Here is a 23,789-nt window from a genome sequence, read left to right on the forward strand (position 1 = left end):
ATGGAATTCTTCACTTCCTTTTTGTTCCTTTTAATTGCTCTGCAATGTGCGATGTCATTCGAAGAAAGTAAGACACTGTCGTGTGCATAATAAATGATTAACAGATTTGTTCGAACTTTGTAAAAAAAAAAAAAAAAAAAAGCCGTTCAGCCATAAAAACTCACATATGCTATCAAAATAATACATTTTTTTTTTTTTTTTTTTTTTTTTTTTTTCAGGAGACGTACTCTCACACGTGAATAAATTTTCCGTGAATGAGTATATTCCAAAGGATGACCATGTGGATCATGGGAAGTTCGAGGTGGGACATCTTACGCACTGGGAGTAGCACAACAAAAATGTGCAAGCGGCAAAAATGTGAATAAACCGATTTGCTCCTTTCCCCATTTTTAGGCCACAGAATATTTTGAAAAAATCGCTGCAGACTTCACCGATGACGTAAATGCAGCCAAGGAAGCTTTACAAAATATGTTCCTCGATGTAGAGGCTTCCTTTGAGGATTTATCCGACGACGTAGCTAAAAGGTGAGCTACCAAAGCTGAGAAAAGCGTTCTTTGTTTGGTCGTCCCCATTCATTATTACTTGTCTGGGTGTGCGCGCATACATATATGTACATAAATATACGTGTGTACACATATGCTCATATAGGCAAAATTGTACACCCTTCCCCCCACCCCCTATTTCTTTAAGTGTGTCACAATACAGCTACGATGCGGAAGAAAAGTTGAACATTCTGGAGGGACTTTTATCTGAATATGTTGAAAGTAACACATGCATATTTGTTTGCACTGCAGTGGAACGTGTTAGTTCCCTGATGGGGCGGGCAGTATGTGACAGGAGGACAAACGGAAAGACTAACGCAATACGTGTAGGCGTCCCAACTGACCTACCTACCTACCTGCACCTTTTCGCTACAAAATTACCATCCCCCTTCTTACAGACAGCAAAGGCGTCATCTTCAACTCACCCGAAGAAAAAAAAAAAGTGGAAAAACACAAGTTCAAAAAAATGTGTGATTTAATCTTAGGGAAGGTAAAAACATTGGTAGAACTGAGCACTATTAACTACTATCGAATAATTATAAAATATGGTAAAGGCGACAGAAAAAGTGACATACTGGACAAAGTAAAAAATGACGACAACATATCGGATGAGCTGAAAAAGGAGCTGTTAAAATATGAAGACGTGGAAGGTAAAGATGCAAATGTTTCCAACCTGGTCAATTTTATAACCCCCATTTATGACAACTTTTTACAAAAGCTAAATGCATTAATTCGAGAACTTTCCGCCGATTTGGGAAAAATAATCTAGTCCACAAGGGGGATGTCAATATGCCCCTCCGCGTTTTGCTGCGTCAAATGAACCTTTTGCTGCAATTTTGAGGGGCGCAAAAAAAAAAAAAAAAATGGTATGCTCATACTCATTTTAAAACGTGTTAAGAAACGACTGTGGGGGGATAACACTTTGGACAAAAGGATTACTCTTCATTTTGCAGAAAAATCGGGAATTGCTTCTTCCCCCGTATGGATTTTTTTTTTTTTTTTTTAAATACCGTTATGGGCCACGCTTTTTCGGTGTAACAAAGGTCCCACTGGGGTACATCCCCATGGAGCGACTGCCTCAAGAAGCTTCATTTTTATCGCTCCTTGTTTTGCGATTTTCCACATTTGGAACTTCCTATAATAAACGTGAAGGAACTCCTCTTCAGCCTCATCCTCAACCACCGGCCCCTCCCCGTTTAGCTGCACATATGCATATGAGCATTTTACACATGTGTACACCTGTTAATCATTTTTTTTGTTTGTTTGGTAAATTTTGCCATACCTCCGTAGTGTAGCTCACCAGCGATGTATGTACACTTCCCCGTTTATGCCCATTCATGCGTCCTCTCAAAATGTATATGTACATGGTTGGGACTGAATGGGGGGTCCACCCTACGCAGTTGGAAGAGGAACTCAGCAAGCAACTCATGCAAGTGGTGTAGCTTATGCAAATTGTGTAACCGTGCAAAAGAGCTTGCCGCTTAATAAAGGAATTAATTTTTTGGGAAAAGTTCCACGCCTTCATATTCTGCTACATTTCTTCCACACCATTTTTGAAGTTCCCCCATCCCTTCGCAAACTTTGCAAAATAAAGTGTGCGTAAAATTTCCACCTGGGTGATAATTATAGAGGCGCCACATAAGCGGTAGGAAGTGAAAAGTAAGTCCTTTTTGCATCACTTATCCTATTATATTCATTTGGGGGGAAATAATTCTGCCGCTTTTCCACTGGGATGTGGGAAAAACACGCGGTTGTTGAAAAAGAAGGCAATTTTGGAAGGAACCCCAAAATAAAAAAAAACTGTGTAGAATTAAAAAATAAAAAACTGGAGGCCAACGCGTTGTTCGCCAAAATTTTGCCCCCATAATCGAAAAACCGAGGACGGTGGAAAAAAAAAGGTGTGTACGTGGGATTGTATGCACGCAAAGCTATTTAACATGCGGTAGGAAAACAGTTCCCCACGAGGTGCACATTCGCATTGTTGGTAGGTGGAGTGTATAATGCATACGGACCGTTAAGTCAGTAAGTACACAATTTGGTTTTGTGATTGCGAAGGAGAGCCCTCTGTGTCATGCAATACTTTTTTTTCATTGGTGTTGGGGGAAGCTTTTTTTTTTAGCCGCTACTAAATAGGGGAAATATGGCTCTTTTTTTTTGGGGGGGGAAGGCTTATTAGGTTAAAGGGCAAAGGGAGGAAAAAGAAGAAAAAAAAAAAACACCTTGTGTGCACTTAATCATACCAACACACGTACTTACGTTACATGCAAACATATGTGTTGAATGTATGTTACATGTATATGCTCGTGCAGCCCTTCCACCAGTGAGCCCGTTTTGTTTTTATCCCCCGAGTGGCTGTACAAGGAATAAATACCTACCTATTATGTGCATATAAATATACGCACATTTATGTATTTATTTATATTGTATACAGGGAGGCTTGTATATGCGTATGTTTTTCCCCCTAGCGAAATACGCCTGAAAGGTTTCTGGATGGCAATTGCTACTGGCACTGCCCCCCCATCCACAGAGAAAAAAATTCTTCCTCATTGAATACCCAATGAGGTCCCTGTAGGAACGTGTTTGCATTGTTATATTATTTTGCGTACATAAACTTCTAGGCAAAAGTGTACCGTATAATAAACTGGGGACGTACCTAAATATACGCACATAATTTATACGCATGGAAATGTACCTATGTCACGCACGTAGGTACCTACTCTTCGTATGGGGATAAATATGTACGTATGTATGTACCTGTACATATGCATATGCAGGGTTGCGTGCACTTTGGTGAGGAATACCCCCCTCCTGTACTACTTGCTAACGGCCTAATGTTGAAAAAATAAGGGCTGCTTTATTATGTACGAATAAGGGTACGTGGCGCAAATTTGTTTGTTCACTTTTTTGTAATTTGAAAAGTTATTCCTTTGCTAAACCTACCCCTTCTTCGTCGTCCCTCTGCTGTTCTTTTTCTCCTTTTTTTTTTTTTTTTTTTTTTTTTTTACATTTTCCCCGTTGGCTTTCCCCAATTGAGGAGGTAGTATCATGCAAATTCGTAACGGAGGTTTGTTTCCGTTTAGTCTGAGCATACGTGTGGCCACGTGCATGTGCTTTTATTACAACCTGTTCTTCGTACCATTGCAACATTATCACAGGTCTGCAGATATTCCCCCCCTGCATGTCCCCACGTTAAACTATAACTGTGCAGGAAGCGTGCCCCGAACAAGACGCCGTAGATAATCGAATCGCAAAAAAGCACATTTTGTAATTTCCCTTTTACGGAGCAGCATAACGTGTAAGCCATGGATGAGGAGGGGGTGTCCAACAACGAAAGTTCCAATGACATTCTAGATGAAGAAAATCTGGAGGGGGAAAGAGACTTTTCGCATATATCGTTTGGCCTCCACGGAGATAGCGTTGATCGTGATGATGGTGGTGACGATGCCGGTCTCGATGTAGAAGCAGCGGATGGTCCGAGTCAGGAGAAGGATGCCGGGGAAGGTGGAAACGGAGAGGAGGAAGAAGAGGAAGAGGAAGCCGTAGAAGAAGAAACAGAAGAAGAAGAGGAAGAGGAGGAGGAAGAAGAAGACGATGATGAGGATGATGATGACGATGATGATGATGACGATGATTATGACGATGATGAGTATGACGAGGACGACTTTAATGAGGCCACGGTAAGGAGCACAGAAAAGGATTTGAAAAATTAATGGCGCATGTGTTGGGAAAACAAAAATTAACGTGGAGGACGCCTCTACAATTGCATGCGTTAAATGTGTGCATGCTTCCCTCCATATACATACAAAAATACATACATACATACAAACATACATACATACAAACATACATACATACAAACATACATACATACAAACATACATACATACAAACATACATACAAACATACATACAAACGTACAGGTGTCTTGGATCGAGTGGTTCTGCCAGCTGAAACAGAATATCTTCCTCGTGGAAGTGGACGAAGATTTTATAAGAGACGAGTTCAACCTGATAGGGCTCCAAACGAAGGTACCCCATTTTAAAAAGTTGCTAAAAATAATTCTGGACGAAGACGACGATGAGGATGACGATGATGATGATGACGACGATTACGATGAGGAGGAGGATGAAATAAATAGAGGTTCTGATGAACTCTACAAAAATAAGGACATATATGAGCAAAATGCTGCATGCCTCTACGGATTAATACACAGTCGCTTCATTTTAACATCTAAAGGATTGGCACTCATGAGGGAAAAATATAAATCTAGCATCTATGGTACTTGTCCAAGTATATATTGCGATAATGCCAAGTTGTTACCTACAGCCATTTCTGAAGTACCTAAATTTTTAAGCCCTCTTTTGTACTGTCCTCGTTGTTGCGAAACATTTTATCCTCATAAAAATTCTTTGCTTAATCAGTTGGATGGAGCCTATTTCGGCACCAGCTTTGCTTCCTTTTTTGCGCTCTCCTTTAACATTCAATCAGACAAGAAGAGGATTTATTACACACCTCAGATTTGCGGCTTCACCATTAATAGGGACATACGGGAGACGCTCTACTTAGACATGAACAAGGACAACAGCGAATCGTCGGAGGAGTATTCGTAGTGCGTTCATAACATTCGCAGGTGGAGCAGGAGCGCGTGGGGAGGTTCTCTGTAGGAGGAGTTCTTTCCATATGCATACGCCAGCAAAACGGGGGAATCATCCCACGTGTGCAGAAAAAAAAACCAACACAAACGCAAACCGTCCCATGCCAAACGGCTCATCGAATTTTTTAAGTAACAGAAGGGGAGGTCAACACCATCGTGACTCGTCTATACTGTGGAGGTTTCATTTTACTTGTTGTGTGGCCGTGCCCACCCTTACCTGGATGAGTGGATGTGTGACTCCATTTTCTATCGTCACTTGCCACTCAGTTATATGCGCATGTTTTTTTTTAAATTTATAAAAATGATACCAAAATTATTTTCTTTTCATACATCCACGCAAATGGGTGTCTATAACTCAGCCACATTGGGGTAATTTTTTTTTTTTTTCCATTCCTTTTTAAGTGCTCCATTTATGAATGCACGCCTGTCCGCCATTCACCGAGTTTCTACTGTGGAATGCGTGCAGGCAGGGTCGTTTTACATCTCTGGTTTTGTGCGTCTGCATGAGTGTATGTGTATATACATATATATACTTGCTCAGCGACGAAGGCGAGATTTTTTGTAATTCATCCACCCGTGCTTTTCCATGTTAAACCTTTTTCCGAGCAAAGTGAACAAAAACACCTTTGCAACATTGAAAGGGTTTTAAAAGTTGTATTAAATGTGGACCTTCTAACCGCAGGGCGGTGCAAATGTGAAGATTTTTTTCCTGTTTTCTCCTCTGAAAAAAAGTGCCATCCGGCGAAAAGGGGATCCCCTTGTCGGAGCTTATCAATTTGGGCGTATGATCCAGCGGTGGGAAGTCATCACGTTGGCTCTACGCATACGCGCAATGACGTAACTAAATGGTGAATCCATCCCAGGGAAATTTTTTAAAACGAAAAAAAAAAAAAAAAAAAAAAAAAAAAAAAAACATACATCATAAATGTGCACATTTACGCTGGGACGACGGATACGCTGCCCTGCCCCCTTTTCGTAAGTGTTCTCCAAACAGAGCACGCATCAGACGGGTAATGACTTCCCCGCGTCTACCTCCTGTTGCAACCTATTTCGCAGCTCCCTAATCCGAACGGTTAACGTATGGTCGGGACCGAATGTTTCCTGCGCCACAGCGTAGGATCGAATTAAACAGGTAATGGCAGAGTGGGGGTCATTTAACCCTAAGTAGGAAAAGGACAAATTATAATAGCACAAGGCTATTTGTTCATTTTTGTTCAGCTCAATAGGGGAAGAAATTAAAATCCTTATGCAATCCTCAAAATAGCCAATAGACGTTTCGAACTCTTTCTTGTGCTGATATAAGGAGCCCAGATTATTCAGTGTGTCGATAATTAAATAATTTTCCTCCTTAATTATTAGCCTTTTATTAGCTAGCGATAATTGCAAAAATTCTTCTGCTTTTTTTAGGTCACCCAAATCTTTGTGCACAACGCCTAAGTACGTTTGTATGTTTGCACACATGATACTTAATTCTCCAAAAATTTTTTTATATATTTCGAAACTTTTTAAATAGTGATTTTTTGAATCATTTAGCAGCAAATTTTTATGTTCCATAATGGCTAGCTCTAAATAATGCTTGGCTATTTCTTCCGAACAGTATGTACAAGAGAGCAACTTTAACTTTAAACTTTCCTTCAGTAATTCGATCAACTTTTCTGTGTCTTCGTTTTTTAGTTCGAAGCCGGAGTTTATATAGGTATCCTTCGGTCCACTGTACCAAATTTTTTTTCCTTCATTTGTAAATTTCCGCGTTGCTGCAGTGTGGAGTCCTTTGTTGGGGGATAGTCTTCCCTTGGTGACCAACCTTTGGACAATTCTAAGGGCGCTCATTTTGGCCCCAATTGGTTGCACGTTTTGTAAAAAAGGGGGGACACTTACAGTTACTACGTATTGGATGCTGCTTATTGGTGGGTTTCCCTTTCACCTGTGCAGAAATTCACCTGGACAATGTACCGAAGCTCCTTTTAAACGGCTCACTGGCACATTTGCACGGTGGAAAATGCCCCCATTTGGATGGTCTACTCTTCCTCTTCTGAAGCCCCACCGTGTTGTCATTTGTGTGTTGGGGCAGAATGACCACCTGCTCCTCGTTTGGTAACCCTCCTCTGCCGTTTGTTTATATTATATTTTAAGCCCCTTCATCGAGGCCTAATCGACTTTTTGCCTTTTGGCAAATTGAGGGCCTCCCTCTATGCATAAACGAAAAGGAATTTCCTCCTCGTATAATTTGGAATTTTTTCTGGTACATATTTTTTTGCTTTGTTTCTCCGTGTAGGTAAATTTTTTTTTTTTTTCTCTCCCAGTGTGGATTCACCATGGGCGCGAATCATATGTGCACAGCACAGATGGTGCGAAAAAAAAAAAAAAACGTTGCGTTTTTTCCCTCCTACTTTGTACATCGCAACACACGCTGGGACGGTGGTCACGCAAAACCGAATGGAAGCACTACTGTTGGTTATTCGCTCCGCTTTAGGTGGATGCCAAATTAGTGAACAAAATTAGAGGAACCAAACAGGATACGTGCAAACACGCATGGTAAAAACACCCTTCTCAGAAATGGCCGTAAAACGGATGGGAATGGATCCCGTGAGGGGCACACCCATGTAGAGCATTCACCTGCCCTCATGGGGCTACCCGGCCTGATCACCTGCAGACGACTGGTTACGCAAGTTACCAAACAGGGGGGGAGCATATCAAACCAACTCTTAATAAAACTGTACATGTACAACGTGCCAAGGATAAACATCGATGTGTATTACGACATCGTTTCTGCACTGAAACAGGGTGGATCGCTGTGTCGGGAGGAGACTCCAATTCTTAACGTGCCACATTTCTCAGACGCAAACTTAATTTTGTATAAATATTTCCAATACGTACATTCAGGATGTGATAAAGAGAAGTTACTAAAATTAATGCTCCTTCTGTACAACAAAAAGTTACGAGAATACAACGATAAGAAAATTTATTTTTACAACTCCTCTGTGCATGTGCACAATTATGTCTTCGAACATTTTTTTTACTATCATCCCAACTTTTCCAACTTGAGGTTGAAGAGAAAAGATGGAAGGAGCGTCCATGGGAAGTACACTCTACACACAGATTTTTTCCTATACGTATTGGACTTTTATTTGTTTCATTTGTCAAAAAATTGCAAACTTCTGAATATAGAGCAGTTGAATGTTCTTTCAAATATTTACGCAAATGTGAGCATTTCCCCGGATGGCCACTCGGGGGAAGGGATCACCCGGATGGGAGGTGAACGTATAGAGAGGGAACTCCCCCTAAAGGATGCTTCACCCGAAGCGACCACCATAGTTGAAGCTCAGACAAACAACAAGATATGTCTGCTGTTCGTTCACATATCGAGGGGCATCATCGCCCAAACGCAGTCCTACGTAACGAGAAAACAAACCACTTCGCCGGAAGAAGTCACCACTGCCATGGAACTAACACATACAAATGTCAACACGTGTAAGACAATTTTAAACCGACTCCTAAACAAAAGCGCATCAGAACAACATCGAGAATATCTCATTTTAAAAAAAAAATTCAAAAAAAAACTGCTAAATGTGAACACTTTAAAAAGTTACCTGAACAGTGTTAAATACCTGAACATTATGAACATAAAAAAATATGTGTACATGATCCTTTACCTTTATTTTAATTCCTTCGTATTTAATAAGTCAGTTTACTTTTCCTCTCTCATTTTTTACATTTTACAAAAATATAATTTACAGCACACATACCTATTTAACATCCTCTTTATCAAGTTTAACTTATTTTTTTTGAATTACAAAACGTTGAATGAGTACAACAAAGGGGTCTTGCTTGATGCAGTTGGGAGGTATATTGACTCCCTTTTGACATTTCGAATTAAGCAAAGTGGTCATGGGGGAATCAGAGCAACGCAGACAGATATATTTCCCGGGGGGGATCACCCGGATGAACTTTTCTCCAACATGTATCAAAACGAATTTGTAGAAAATGCACACATTTATAAAAAACTCCACCAGGAGGAGTACAAATGCAGAAGAATTTTCCCCAAACATTTCACATACTTTGAAAATGCCCTACTCAACTTGTTCAAATATTTGTATTACAATGTTACCTTCGCGAAGGAAGAAAATGTCACACGTGTGAGGAAAATTTTTGTGGAAAAAAAATATAACAAATTTTGCCTGACTTGGTCAGCACATTTTTTGTCCAATGTTGTGCTGCTATCCAATTATGTGCAGAACTGCCTCCCCGTTCTTTTTTCCTTCATGCAAAGGATTGTCACGGTTAGGGTGAAACGTACCACACAAGGGATGAAGCGGAACGGGACTCTCACTCTACATAGGAGAAACGTACTCATTGGTTATGATGAACTGGGGAAAGCCGCCCCAGCACGACATGCACACATTTTTTGTGAGAAAAATACCCATATGCAAAGAGGCGCATTAAATCCATTTTCATCCCTTTTGACGCACATATACCGCACATTTAAGGAGGTAATTGTTAAGTGCCGCCCAAATGATGAGGAGAAAATTACGAACAAACCCCCCAAATGGGAAGCAGAATCGATTATGTTCAGGAACATAAAAAAAAATAGCAATAACAAAATTCGAACGAGTCTCACACACTACTACGTTAGCAGCAGTTTTAAAAAAATCAGGGACGGTAACCTGATCAATGAGAAGAACATTTTGACCTTCTACTGTGACATTTATTTTAATAACAACATTGTCGAGGTTGATGGGCCTAAGCATTTTCTCATTTACTACAATTTGGAAAATAATGCTGACGACGGTAGCCAGTTTGACAGCATTTGTTACCCCCCCTTCATCGCCACCCATAGGGACATTTTCGACTTCAATTTTGTGTTTCCCTTCTTTTTCAATAACGCAAAGGTGATGCATTTGAAGGACCGCCAAAGTGGCCACTTCTACTTCTACAATGACAAGAGCGTGAAGAAAAACTTTTTTCTCTACATCAACGGTTATTTTGTGAAGCACATAAACTGCTACGATCGGGACATAACGAGCTTCAAATATCTGCACGACGTGTTGTTCAGGAGGGGGAGTGACTTCCACGTTGCAAGGGGTGGGGCGTATCATCAGGTCGAATGTGCCAAATGAATACATGCTATTCTCCCGTATCGGATACAAATTGTGTGCGGCTGCCCTATTAATCACCACACGAAAGTATGCTATACTTGCTCGTTGTCAGGTTTCCACCGCGTTGAGTGAACAGTTCCCCCATTAAAACATAATTAAAAGTAAGTCTTTTTTTTTTTTTTTTTTTTATGTTAAATGTTCCGCATCGCGTGAAGTGCGGTACGCATGCACACCCACATTGACATGTACGCACGTGGAATTCCCGCCGATTTAAAAATGAAGCCCCGTTCAAAATTGCGCAAAAAGGAAGGGGATACAGTGCCCAAACGGATTAAACGGAATACACACATATTATATGGGAGCAATCAGGGGTGGTGGTGCATGTGATTGGGCTACACTCCTTACACAGACGGCAATACCCATAGTAGGCAGTCGCTTTGCCGTCCATTTTTTTCCTTGCCCTGCCGCGTTATAAACTTGGTTACCCCTTCACGAGGGACCGCAAGACGTACTTCAATATTCCTCCATTCTTAAAATACTTGACCTCGATTTCCGTGTCGATTCTGCACAGAACGTCAAAGGAGGTGGTCTTGCCCTGCTGGGTCATCTGTATCTTTATGTGCTGCTGGGGGCGTAGTTCCCCCTCATTCAGCTCAATGGAAAAGGTCTCCGTTCCGTCCATATTATAATGTGCAGCACTTTCGTTGTTCAAAAATTGCAACGGCAGGACGCTCATGCCGATGAGGTTACTTCTGTGGATACGTTCAAAGGATTCTGCCAGGATGGCTTTCACTCCAAGTAGGTAGGACCCTTTGGCAGCCCAATCTCTAGAACTACCACATCCGTATTCCTTACCAGCAACGACAATAACGTCTACATTGTCTTGTTTATATTTCATGGCGGCTTCATAAACGGACATTATTTGTTTAGAAGGGATGTGTACAGTATTGGGTCCTTTATCAGGGCACAATTTATTTATCAATCTGATGTTGGCAAAAGTGCCTCTCACCATGACTTGGTCATTTCCTCTTCTAGCTCCATACGTATTCAGATCTTCATCTTTTATATTTTTGGATTTTAAAAATTTATAAGCTTCTGAACTTTTGTGTATCATCCCAGCAGGGGAAATATGATCCGTGGTGATACTATCCCCCAGGAATAGCAACATATGTGCATTTTTAATATTGTGGATTTTTTCTGGTTCCAATTTCATCTGATCAAAAAATGGGGGCTTATGAATGTAGGTAGAATTTACATCCCATTCGTACAGTTTGTCTTCCTTTATCTTTATATCATTCCAGTACTTGTTCACGTATTTTATGTTTTTGTAAATATCTGTGTACATGTGGGCTTTAAGGTACTGTTCTTCGTAGGCGTTTATTTCTTCCTTTTTGGGGATCAGATCAAGGGCTTTAATTTGCTGTCCCGATTTTGTAGTGAACGCATAAGACGCAACGTCTACATTGACATTGCCTATCAGACTTAGTAGCACGACTAGCACTGGGGAAGCAAGGTAGTTTGCCTTTACCAGTGGGTGTATGCGTCCTTCAAAATTTCGATTGCCCGACAGGACGGAGGAACAGATTAAGTCATTTTCATTTATAACGTCCTCCACTTCCTTGTCTAGATGCCCACTGTTGCCTATACACGTCATGCACCCAAAACCTACATTGTAAAAACCTAGTTTTTCCAAATAGTGGAGAAGTCCCCCTGCTTCGAGATACTTTTGCACCGTTTTTGACCCCGGGGAGAGGGAACTTTTAATATATGGAATAGACTCAATTCCGTTCTCTACAGCCTTCTTAGCCAACAATCCAGCTGCTATCATGGAAGAGGAGTTGCTCGTATTGGTGCATGACGTAATCGCTGCTAGCACTACACTGCCATGTGTCAGACTGTATGTCTTCTCATCCTTATAGGAGAACGTAATAACCTTTTGTCTATCCTTCTGTGGAATGTTATACCCTTTGAAGCCCACTGGAGATTCCAAACAGGCGCTAAAATCTGTGTGCAAATTGGATAGCAACACATTGTCGTGTGGTCTCTTCGGTCCAGACACAGACAAACTCAACTTTGATAAATCTAGCGTATACACATCTGTGTATTCTATATGGTCCATATAATTATTGAATAGAGAATTTTTCACTAAATATTCCCTGATCAGATTTACCTTCTCCTTATCTCGACCCGTTTGCACTAAATATTCCAACGTAGTATCATCTACCCCGAAGAAACCGACTGTTGCCCCGTACTCCGGGGCCATATTCGCAATAGTTGCTCTATCGCCTAACTTTAAATCTTTCAAACTTGGCCCAAAAAATTCTACATATTTATTTACTACTCCTACCTCCTTTCTTAGGAAAGATGTAATGTAAAGAACAACGTCGGTACTTAGCAAATGGTCGGATAATTTACCAACCACGTTTATCCCTACCACCTCTGGTAGTGTCATCGATATGGGCAAACCTAACATGGTTGCTTCTGCTTCTATACCTCCCACTCCCCAACCTAGGATACCTAACCCGTTTATCATAGTCGTGTGAGAATCTGTCCCAACTAAACTGTCTGGATAAAGAACTCCCTTGTTTTTAAAAACACAGTGCGCTAAGTATTCTAAGTTTATCTGGTGCACTATCCCGGAACCGGGTGGTAATATTAACATATTTTTAAATGAGTGCATCCCCCACTTTAGGAATTTAAATCGTTCCAAATTTCTTTCAAATTCTTTCTTCTCATTTAATTCTCTCGCTTCGGGACTCCTACTATGATCCACTTGAACAGAGTGATCAATTACCAAATCGACTGGAATGAGTGGATTGATTTTATCTGCGTCTCCTCCCAGCATTGCGGCCGTGTCTCTCATGGTCGCTAAATCCACTATACAGGGGACACCGGTCAGATCTTGTAGAAGTACCCTTGCAGGCATAAATGGCACCTCCTTCTTCTTCCTGCAATTATCCTTCCATGAGAGGATTGTTTCCACATTATCTTCGGTAACCTTTAAATTATCACAATTGCGTACAGCAGATTCGAGCAAAATTCGGATGGAGTAGGGCAAACTTTTTATCCTACTGTCGTTCAGCTCGTTCAGGTCGTAGTAACTCAGGTCCCCCTGGCCCAGCTTCTTCCTCACCTTCTCGAACGGGTTACTCTTGCTGCAGTAGGTCCTCACGCAGTGGCCCAGGTTCACGTTCAGGTTCTTCATCTTGAAAGGGGGTGGACCAGTGAAGCAACCAAAGGGCAATACGTCTGAATGGTGGTATTGGGAACTGATGAACGGTCTGGTTCCTCGCCAGGGATACGCGCTAATGCTGCTCACCGTACACCTTCGTAGTATATATAAAAAGAGATACGTTAGCTGGAGTGTTTCCCCCTCTTTTGCACAATTCTCTGTGCTGCTGTAGTGTTACTTCAATTTTGTCACTCCTTTTTTCCGTGTGTGCGTGTGTACGTTTGTTCATCCCAGCGCATTTGGGGAATTTTTTTTAAAAGCGGGTTGGCACAAAAACGGATGAAGCAGCGGAAAATTGGAGGAACGAACAAAATTGGGCGAAAAATAAACTGGGCTGCTTCAGCTTATCTGCGCTGAGCCGCGTAAACGTTACACAGCAGGACGGGGGGAAGCTCCTCCAGGTGCAATACTTTACCATTGGGGAGGAAAAAAAAGAAAAAGCCCTTTTTAACCTTTTCCGAAAATTTAAAATGCTTCCTCTGTGTGGTCCATCTGAAGAAATGGCTGTGCTTATCCTTTATGCTTATTGTGCACAAATTGGTAACGCAAAAATGAGGTGAAATTGGCGTATTGGCGGGAATCGCGGAAAACAGGCGAACGCCAAAGAGGAAAATTAATTCATCTGGTCACCCCTTTGTACACTTGCGTATGCATTTACGAGAATGTGTTTCACCAAACGCGGATTAACGTGCGGCGTGGGATCGGCTATGTGTGTAACCCTTTATGGAGTTCTTTTCACTTTTTTTTTTTTTTTTTTTTCATATGATCTGCTATCGTGGGGAGGGGCGAAAACAAAAGCAAAAAAAAAAAAAAATGTGCAGCATCTCTTTAAAGGTCAACTTTGTCCCATGTGAAGCGTACCAACAATCACTATGTTATTTCGTTCATTTTGTTGTTTTCCTTTCGACGGGGCGCATTCTGGTGTAATTTTCCCCTGAGGCATTTTGTCTGCCCAATTTAGCAACACACACACGGGCAAATACACATGTACATACGCACATGTCCACGTGTTAATATTTGGCCCACTTTTCTCACCCCAACAAAGGGGAAAGGCCTAACCAGCCGCCCCTTTAATCAGCAAAAATGATTGCCCCCTTAAGCGGACGTACGATTAAGGAGCATTGCAACTTTGCAACGTTGTGTTCACTTGTTCTCGCCACAGGGGGGGTTTTAAAAAAAAAAATTCCCCCACTTCGGTACATGTCCCATATGAGCATAATATAAAGCTTAACAAAGTGGGAAAAACATGGCGCCACATTTTTCATCCCACAGAACAACATTAAGGAGTAACGTTACATTTCGTCATCGGGTGAACTGGTGAGCATACCTAACATATGTTCCCATTTTAATGTGCATATTCCTTTGGGTTAAAAATAAATGGCACGTTCGTTTATTCCTCCACTTTGGCTTTGCCGATTATGGACCAATCGGGATCGCCGAAAAGAATAAAAATGTGTACCCCTTATATCGTTCTCCCTACCAAGGGGAACTCTGTTCGGAAAAGAAGTGACCACATGGGAGGGGAGACGCATCCCCATTTCGCAACTATGCAAAACATTTTTACGTATCATGTGAATGTTCCCCCTAATAATTTTCCAAAAGGGGCATTTTTTTATCTAACCCTGTGGAACTGCACGTATGAGACTGTTCCAAAATAACAGCGCGTAAATTTGCAAGTAGGTAACGGCGGATGTGAATAGGCCTACCCTATACAGGAGTGATATTTGTCTACGGCGTATGTTGCACCTTCCGAAGGTGTATAAGCCGAAAAAGGCGGGGCTTGCAAAGGGGGACCCCGTTTTCCTGTCTCCATAAATTATTAACATATGGGTATAGTTAAGCGTACGGCTTTTCCCCCCCTTCGAACAAATTCCCATCCCTTCCTGCCCCTATGGTTTGTTTTCCCCGTATTTGCGCAAACATATGCACGGAGTAAAAAATGGAAACGTCTAATGGCAAGGTTAATCGTTACTACGTTGCCCCTTTTGATAACCCTCTCTTGCCATACTGTACGAAGGTACAACTTTTAAAAGCACTCAAAAGATTAAACAAACAAGTGGTAATTAATAAACAGGATACGCTTGCATTTTTATGTTTTTAATTTTTACCTTTTAATTTATAATTTTTTTTTTTTTTCTCATCATTCTGCTTTTGCGTTCCTTCGTTGGGGTGTGCAAAATTAAAAGGCTATTATTCAATTGCAGTGCCCACGTGGCCATAGCATGTCGCTCAAGGGGGTGTCGCATCTAACCGCGTAAAAATATTTTACCTCATTTGGGAAACCACATCATTTGAATGCCGCGATTTTTTATTTCCTCTACCCATTTAAACACTTCCCATTTGCCGAATAGGCATTTTCTTTCCAACTGTGGGAGGCAACTTTTTCTCTTTTTAAATACCTCCAAATTATCACATACAAAATGGGAACACTAACAAAACAGAAATGTATCATTTATATTGCTATGCCGCCGCTTATTTGTGGTCGCCCCCTTTTCCCCCATTTTGTAGGCTCCAATGTTTAGGAAAAAAGGTGGGTCACAGGAGCGAAAAAAAAAATATATAATATAAGAATAAAATACAAAACATCACCATTGCACTGGGGCGGAGGTACATAATATGCTCGGGGTTACTATTTTTAAAAGGGGCCATATTTATTGGGGAAAAAAAAAAAAAGAACGTCACATTTTTGGCACCTCCCCTTTAATTTTCTCCCTTGCTGCAAATATTTGGAAATAGCGGTATGTGATATGCGGCTTGGCTTATGGTGTAGATATATATACATGGGAGGGCACCACTCCACGCGCGTATAAAATAAATGTACGTTACGGAACAGTGCAAAATTGTGTTCACATGGGAAGGGAAAAACGCGCCGCGCTGTAACCACCCGAAGCAATTTCCCCAGGCAGTTGTTGCCCGGCACGGAATTCACAACGGCAAAAAAACCTGTGCATACCGCGCATGAAAAATGCCCACGTATATATATCCCTACAATACGCGTGCGGGAACGTATCTACATATTATGGTATCATAAAATTGCCATGTGACCCAGCGCGGTTTTTACTTACGCTTTTCCCATGTGCATATAAATCGATACATACGTACATGGTAGGTATACTTTTTCGCGCCGTATCTTCTCCCAAGGTCGCATGGAGAGCGCCCCGCCCGAGCAGATAATATGCCGAACGGGATATTTTCCGATGCATTTCACCCCATTGGCACAATTTTTGCAAAAAAAAAAAAAAAAAAAACAATTAACACGTTGTGCGTACTTCTACCGCTTGCCATATGCTTTTTCCAGATTTGTTTTCACTCAGCTCCTGATTGGCAAAACGAACGAAAAAAATAAAAAATATGCAAAAATTAACCTACTCCAAAATATATGTTTAAAAAAAAAAAAAAAATTATTAACAAGTCAGGCAATGTTGTTTACGAATAAAAAAAAAAAAAAAAGCTATTTTATTTTTTCCCATTTGGAAGTAATAGTGAGGGAAAGCCCATTTTCTTTTTTTTCTTTTCATTAAAACCCTGTTGACAATTTTATCCAAAGGAATAAAAAGGTAAGTAAAGGTATACTGCTTTTACAAGAGTTGTTTATAGGCACAAGCGGAAAGGAAGAAAAACGCGTGTGACATTTTTGTTTACTTCCCCCGTGTAGTGGCCCGCATTTTCCCGCTCGGGCGAGTAGAAGCGAACGGCACAGCTCCTTAACCCATTCACCGCGTACGCGCCAACACAGCGTGTTTTCCAATCACCACTTGACACCTTACCCCTACACTTCCCCCCGCAGCGAAGATGAAGCTGAATATCTCGAACCCACTGAACAATGTTCAGAAGAGCATAGAAATCGACGACGAGAAGAAGTTATTGCCCTTCATGGAGAAGCGCATAGGGAACGTCGTCCCCGGGGATTCCATAGGTGAAGAATTCTTAGGATACGTGTTTAGGATAACCGGAGGAAATGACAAGCAGGGATTTCCAATGATGCAGGGAGTGCTAACCAACCACCGAGTGAGGTTGTTATTTAAAAAAGGCATGAAATGTTATAGGCCAAGAAAAAAGGGAGAAAAAAGACGAAAGTCTGTTAGAGGATGTATAGTAGGCCAAGATTTGTCAGCACTAAACCTAACCCTAGTTAAGAAAGGTACAAATGAAATCCCAGGATTGACTGACAAAGCAGTGGGAAAAAAACTAGGACCAAAAAGAGCCTCAAAAATTAGAAAGCTTTTCAACTTGGACAAAACAGATGATGTTAGAAAGTATGTCATCGGAAGAGCCATTTCGAAAAATGGAAAGAACAGATTTATCAAGCCAAAGATACAAAGACTTGTTACAGAAAAGAGGCTACTACGTAAGAGATCACTCATGGCAAAGAAGGAAAAGCGCATATTAGAAAAGAAAAAAGTAATTAAAGAATATAAGAAGCTATTGAACAAGTACAAAAATGGACTGCTGACCAACACGGATGATAGTGCGGGAAAAAAGAAAAAAGTTAAAAAGTCCCTTTCGAAAGATAGCAAGAAAAAAGATAAAAAAAATCTTAAGGGGGACAAAGCAGAGGCAGGTAAAAAGTCAGACAAGAAGGACACCGTTAAGAAGGACGCCTCCAAAAAGGAGGTAACCAAGAAAGACGCAGGAAAGAAAGCGGCATCGGGATCCAAAGTTAAAGAGGAGAAACAGTCCAAGCAGGACAACAAAGCAGTGAAGGTGGACAAGAAGGCCCCCGCCAAGCCACAGAAGGAGGACGTCAAGGGTGGAAAGAAGAAGAAGTGAAAAAATATACGCACATATATGTGTGCAATGTAGCTGTGCCAGCGGGAGGAGGGGGATACCCTGCTAAGAGGAGGCAGCGCGGAAAAGGGGACCAACTGAGAGGAAACTTTAACAGATAGAGTGGGGATCATAAAAGTGGTGCAATCCCCCCCAGATAACCCCCCCAAAGGAACACCCACGGTCGATGGCGCGAAATTGTTGAAAAAGGACCACTTCATGAGAAGCTCAATATTTATACGTGGACAACCCCCCCTTCTGCGGATCCTTTACTTCTGCACCCCTTAGGAACAAGCGCTGCGAGGGAAAAAAAAAAAAAAAAAAAGCTAAATGGGCAAAAAAGGGCAAAGCACGCGTATGTTGCGCTTGCATAATGCGTAGGCCATATCTGCACACACCTGAGCGCAATCTTCCTCCAGCCCAACACGCCTAAAGTGCAGTAACACCCCCTCCACGCGAACTTAAATTTTTACTCACCATTTTTATGCTAAACTTTTTCGCAAACTTCCAACATATTGGAGATGTTGTATATATCTGCCGTATATACCTTTACAGTATGTATTAACTTGCCTTTCAATTTTAAAAATGAATAAAAAAAAAAAAAAAAGAAAAGAGCAAAAGAGGAAGAGGAGGAAGAAGATTGTGGTTTTGTCTTTCCTTGGTTGCGTTTCAGCACACGGTGAGGTGTTCCTGCGCGGATGGAAAAACACCCCTTTGGTGTGGTGCTCAACGGAAAGTCTTTTTTCTCTTTTTTATGTGCCGCTATTTAGCGAGCCATAATGGGAGGATGCAACTTCCTCTACTCAGTCTCACCGCATAGGACACCACTGGCCAGTAATCCTTCCGTTGGGGGGGAAAAAAAAGTGATAAAAATTAGCACACATGTTAGATCAGAATAAGTTAAATTTATTCGCTTCAGTTTTGCTTTAGGCTTTTAAGGAGTTTTCTTAAAGTGGCAAGCGCAACGTTGAATATATCCATGTTGCTCCTAACTTGGGTTCCCCCATCCGTGGCACTACACCTTTAAATGACCACCCTGTACTGTGGTCACGGCCAATGGGAGGAGATCCTTCCCTTTTTGGCGAAGTTACGCACGAAGCAAACACTGCGTCATTTGCCCAAACGTAAAGAAGGTGCGTTTTTCCGTCAATTGCATAGAGACTTCCATTTTGGTATGCACAAAATGGTGAGAGGGGTGTGATGTTCACATAGAGCAGTGACATATACACCTGAGGCAGCAACGACATGTCCTACGCGCACATATATATATTTACACATAAATTTAATTATCAATTTAAGCTGTCAAGATCGCTCTTTCTTTTCTTCATTCCGAGAAGCATGACAATTTTTTCTGCATTTAAAAAACCGTTGCACAAAGAGGTGATGCGCGGAGTTGTAAGCGGACATGCTCTACCTACAAGTGGGGGGGCGCCGCCTATTATTTGCATATATGTTTATATGTACGAATCACTGGCACTATAAGGTTTCCCCATCGCGAAGGTGCCTGCTGCCGTTAAGCATATTCTATACATGCACATACGTTGCGCACTGCAACATTGTCCCACACCACGCTCATATTTTTTCTTTTTTACAAATTTATTAGAGCGTGTGAAAAAAAAAAAAAAAAAAAAAAAAAAATAATAAATAAATAAATAAATAATTTGCCCCTTAACGGATTCGCTAGCTGATGAAGGCAAATATTACGTGCGTGACGAAATAGCTACATTTTTGTAAAAAAAAAAAAGTGCTTATTAACATATCGAAAATTGCTAACCCAGCGGATGAGCAGAAAATATGCAAAATTTGAATAAATCGCGGCAAAGTCTTTCCCACCTCGTAGAAATGGCATATAATTTATTATGTACGTATGTTCATTCCTTATTGGAGCTACACCGAACGCGTTTACCCGCGTGAAACTGCTGGGATGATATAGCGAATGAATGAAGTTTGGAAAAGTGCTCATATAGCGTACTTGTTTTTCCTTTGTTTTTTTCCCAGTTTTAATTAATCCCTCTCCTTTCGTTGCTACTGGTGTGACTGTCGCGCGTGGAAGGGAAGTACAATACATATGTATATTTTTACATCACGTATGCACGTTTTCATATATGCGTTCTTCTTTTCCCTTTTTTGAATAATCGCTTAAGTATGAGCTTAGCAGGACGATGTCCCTGGCTATGGTGATAATATTATAATTTTTTTTGTGAAATAGGGAAATTGTTTTTTTTTTTTAATTTAAAAAATATTTTTTTTTGTGTTTTTACTCACTTCACATGCGCTTCCTCGTATGTAAAATTCACAGCACGCACATTTGTGTATACTGGCATTTGAGCGTACGAACTGTGTACATATATTTATGTACATTTCCCAGGTGACACGTGGGAAGGGCCTCCATTTTTTTGTAATTGTGTAAATATGTGAATTGATACTATGCATTTGCCCTCTCCTTATGTTTGTATTTTATGATTATGCATCAAAATGAGTTAGTCTTTTTTACAGCGTTTTTATTTATGGCACACTGATAAGTGAGGGGATATATATATATTTTTTTAATCCTTTTTGGGAATTCTTTCCACGAACCCTGTGAACGTTGCTTACGGCAGGGTCGTCACACCCGTGAGAGCATCTCCGTTTTTATAGATTTTGTTTCAATAGTGTTATGCTCACCGAACGATTGTTCCTTAAGTAAGTTCTCCCCCTTGTGCTTTTTTTTTTTTTTTTTAAACCATCCGTCGTTTCTTTCAACACAAAAAGGTGGGAAAGAACAAAAGCCCATCCACACGGAACTATTTATTTTAAGCCTAAAGGGAGCATTTAGAAGATCTATTCAAAATGGGGGCCCTAGACGAGTCTACACCTGTTCCCTCCAGAATGTAATGAAAAAAAAAAAAAGTGCACACGGAGCAGTGGCGCATGGGTGGCCAATTTTCGTTGCACCACTAACCTCAAAAGAACACTTCTCACCAGTTCGTTTCAATGCACTTCATTTCTCCACTACGCCCTGCACTCCCCCGTAGAACCCTGCAGCTGATGAAACAAAAAAAAAAAAGCGCATTTCAAGGCTACTCCCTGTTGAAAAAAAAAAGTGACGCGCTCTTCATTCACTTTAGAGATGTACTGAAGGACATTGTGAAGGTAAACAAAATGACGAAAAGAGAAGTGTTCTCGCAAGAGGTCATTTTTGTTCCAAGCAGTAGCCATCAGCCGAATATATTATTTATTTTTTTTTCCCCCCCCGTTGTGTGAAAATTCCCTTTAGACAAAAACCAAAGTGGGTGAAGAAATGGGGAACGCCTCCTTCTCATTAGCCAAGGCAGTGTGGGCCGCCGGCGATTTTAAGGGACAAATTATTGAAGGAATAAAGAGACCCGTTGTAACCCTATCCCTATCTACCAATAATGTGGCCGGCGTGAAGCTTCCCATTTTCCAAGTGCACATAGATCCCACCGTTGACGTCTTGGGCAACTTAGGAATTGCTTCAGGAGGACAAGTGATAAATAATACGCGAGAAAATTATTTGCAGTGTCTAAATATGTTAGTCAAATTGGCATCTATGCAGGTAGGTTAAAGGGGCGGAAAATGAAAAAGTAATATGCGCGTTGGGTCACTGAATTGGGATTCTCCGTTGCGCCGTTGATGATTGCGTTTTCTTTCCGCGTGTGCATTTGTTAAACGTCGTCTTCCCGTCCCTCTTGCAGGTGGCCTTTTTTTCGCTCGATGAAGAAATAAAAATGACCAACAGGAGGGTGAACGCCCTAAATAATATCGTGCTACCCCGGCTGGATGGAGGAATAAATTACATCATAAAAGAACTAGACGAAATAGAAAGGGAGGAATTCTACAGGCTGAAAAAAATAAAAGAAAAAAAAATTGATAAGTTAAAAGATACAAATGTAGAACACCTACCTGATGAGGATAATCAAGAAAATGCAAAGAGGCATGACAATTTTGCCACGTCACAGAAGGATGACGACGTTATATTTTAAGTTTTTCAGTTTTACACCCATTTGGTATAATTTGTATGGTCACACATATGTTCCTTTAAATATGTACGCGTAGCTTTGTCCGATAAGGCAAGATCACAACGTTTGCGTGAAGGTATGAGCCAACATTCTGGCAGGGAGGCGAAATCGGTGAGGTGATTCCTTTTATATTTTACCCTCGCGTGAACACCATTGAAAAAGAAGAGGACTTCCAAAACTGATCTCAGCTTCGAACTTGGTCATAAGTGTAAGCCTGGCACGGTCCGAGCTCCGAGGTGCACTCAGCGGATTGCAGCAAGTACGTAAGAATTTCACCCCACACATTTTGTACGTACGTTATGTGTTGATAAGTGCCGCAATGTAGAAACCACGGATGGGGCAGCTCAACGGACAGGGAGTTCCTCGATTGATAACTCATTTGCGCGCAAATTTGGAAAAAAAAAAATGTTAATGGACTTTTTTCGTCTCGCCTAAATTGTACTAAAGGTGGTATACATTTCCCACCGTTGGGGCACGCAAGACGGGGTGGGGGTGTGCACGTTTTGCAAAAATAATTCGTAGAAATGTGTATCGTGCATAAGGTTCATTACATTGTTGAATTGGGCGATGTTCATGGTATGTGCTGCCGAATGAACACCCAAATGTAACCCCCCCGTGTTAACTACATGCGCATGCAAAAAAAAGGCATGTTTTTTCTATGAATAACATTTGTTTGAGTAACTTCCATCATTATTTACCCATGTGAAAAGCGCAATATGCGCAGTAAGTCTAATAAGCGTAATATTTGCTAAATATCCCCTTAGCAAAAAGGAACGAATAACCCAACCATATAGCATATGCAACGTTTGCACGGTCAACCTTCCTTTAATGAGATATGCCTGTCCAAATATTTTTTCCATTTTTTTAAGTACACCAAAATGAGGGCACACATAAGGCAAAGAAGAAAAAAAAAATCCTACACACCACACATCGAAAATTATGACTGTTCATAGCATTTTAGTATTTTTTTTTTTTTTTTAAGCTAGCTATTTTTAGTCCACATTGTTCATAACAAACCTGCGAAGAGGGGCCTCGAGCTATCCTTTGAAGCGAAAAATGTTTAACTGGCCGATCTTTGCAGCTTAAACAGATTTTATTTGGCGATACAACTTTTGCCTGACTTGTTCATAAAATTCTACAAAAATGTTGTTAATTTTATGAACATGGAATATTTTTTCACCACTTTAATGCACGCTAATGGTGTTTTTTTTTTTTTTTTTTTTTTTTTCCGTTCCACTTTTGGCTTGCACCTTTTTATTCTACACCAGTTTGGAGCAGACCTTGCACACGTGTACGTAAAAACCACATTTCCCAACGTGGCGAAAAAAAGTGAACTGGAAGAAATTAAATTCGCAACAGGAATAATGTATATATATATGTAACACGCGATATTTATGTTAAGCGTTTTTCTTTTTTTGTGACAAAATGGGTGTCTTGCTGTTCCGTTGCATGGCACAAAATTGTAAAACTGGTGAAGA

The 23,789-nt window shown here is 40.9% G+C and overlaps 7 protein-coding genes across 7 annotated transcripts; 5 read left to right on the forward strand and 2 right to left on the reverse strand.

Annotated features, from left to right (window-relative positions):
* PCOAH_00041640 (Uncharacterized protein) lies at positions 1 to 1,311 on the forward strand (the record flags this gene model as incomplete). Its single annotated transcript, XM_020060952.1, has 5 exons — positions 1 to 67; positions 219 to 301; positions 394 to 524; positions 691 to 764; positions 941 to 1,311. 5 exons carry the CDS (start codon positions 1 to 3, stop codon positions 1,309 to 1,311), a joined length of 726 nt encoding a protein of 241 aa, XP_019916274.1.
* A 2,533-nt stretch (positions 1,312 to 3,844) lies between these two features.
* PCOAH_00041650 (Casein kinase II subunit beta) lies at positions 3,845 to 5,153 on the forward strand (the record flags this gene model as incomplete). Its single annotated transcript, XM_020060953.1, has 2 exons — positions 3,845 to 4,219; positions 4,464 to 5,153. 2 exons carry the CDS (start codon positions 3,845 to 3,847, stop codon positions 5,151 to 5,153), a joined length of 1,065 nt encoding a protein of 354 aa, XP_019917029.1.
* Positions 5,154 to 6,199: 1,046 nt separating this feature from the next.
* Positions 6,200 to 7,027, reverse strand: PCOAH_00041660 (Uncharacterized protein; the record flags this gene model as incomplete). Its single annotated transcript, XM_020060954.1, has 1 exon — positions 6,200 to 7,027. One exon carries the CDS (start codon positions 7,025 to 7,027, stop codon positions 6,200 to 6,202), a length of 828 nt encoding a protein of 275 aa, XP_019916737.1.
* Positions 7,028 to 7,821: 794 nt separating this feature from the next.
* Positions 7,822 to 10,314, forward strand: PCOAH_00041670 (Uncharacterized protein; the record flags this gene model as incomplete). The annotated part of the gene is made up of 1 exon (XM_020060955.1): positions 7,822 to 10,314. One exon carries the CDS (start codon positions 7,822 to 7,824, stop codon positions 10,312 to 10,314), a length of 2,493 nt encoding a protein of 830 aa, XP_019916441.1.
* Positions 10,315 to 10,774: 460 nt separating this feature from the next.
* Positions 10,775 to 13,498, reverse strand: PCOAH_00041680 (Aconitate hydratase; the record flags this gene model as incomplete). Its single annotated transcript, XM_020060956.1, has 1 exon — positions 10,775 to 13,498. The coding sequence occupies one exon, from the start codon at positions 13,496 to 13,498 to the stop codon at positions 10,775 to 10,777; it is 2,724 nt and encodes a 907-aa protein (XP_019916717.1).
* A 3,819-nt stretch (positions 13,499 to 17,317) lies between these two features.
* On the forward strand, positions 17,318 to 18,295 carry PCOAH_00041690 (40S ribosomal subunit protein S6; the record flags this gene model as incomplete). Its single annotated transcript, XM_020060957.1, has 1 exon — positions 17,318 to 18,295. One exon carries the CDS (start codon positions 17,318 to 17,320, stop codon positions 18,293 to 18,295), a length of 978 nt encoding a protein of 325 aa, XP_019916419.1.
* A 2,760-nt stretch (positions 18,296 to 21,055) lies between these two features.
* PCOAH_00041700 (Uncharacterized protein) lies at positions 21,056 to 22,275 on the forward strand (the record flags this gene model as incomplete). Its single annotated transcript, XM_020060958.1, has 4 exons — positions 21,056 to 21,162; positions 21,307 to 21,424; positions 21,549 to 21,848; positions 21,988 to 22,275. The coding sequence occupies 4 exons, from the start codon at positions 21,122 to 21,124 to the stop codon at positions 22,273 to 22,275; spliced, it is 747 nt and encodes a 248-aa protein (XP_019916909.1).
* Positions 22,276 to 23,789: the final 1,514 nt, after the last annotated feature.

This window comes from Plasmodium coatneyi, chromosome 12 (assembly GCF_001680005.1).
Source record: "Plasmodium coatneyi strain Hackeri chromosome 12, complete sequence".
Classification (NCBI taxonomy): Eukaryota; Apicomplexa; class Aconoidasida; order Haemosporida; family Plasmodiidae; genus Plasmodium; species Plasmodium coatneyi.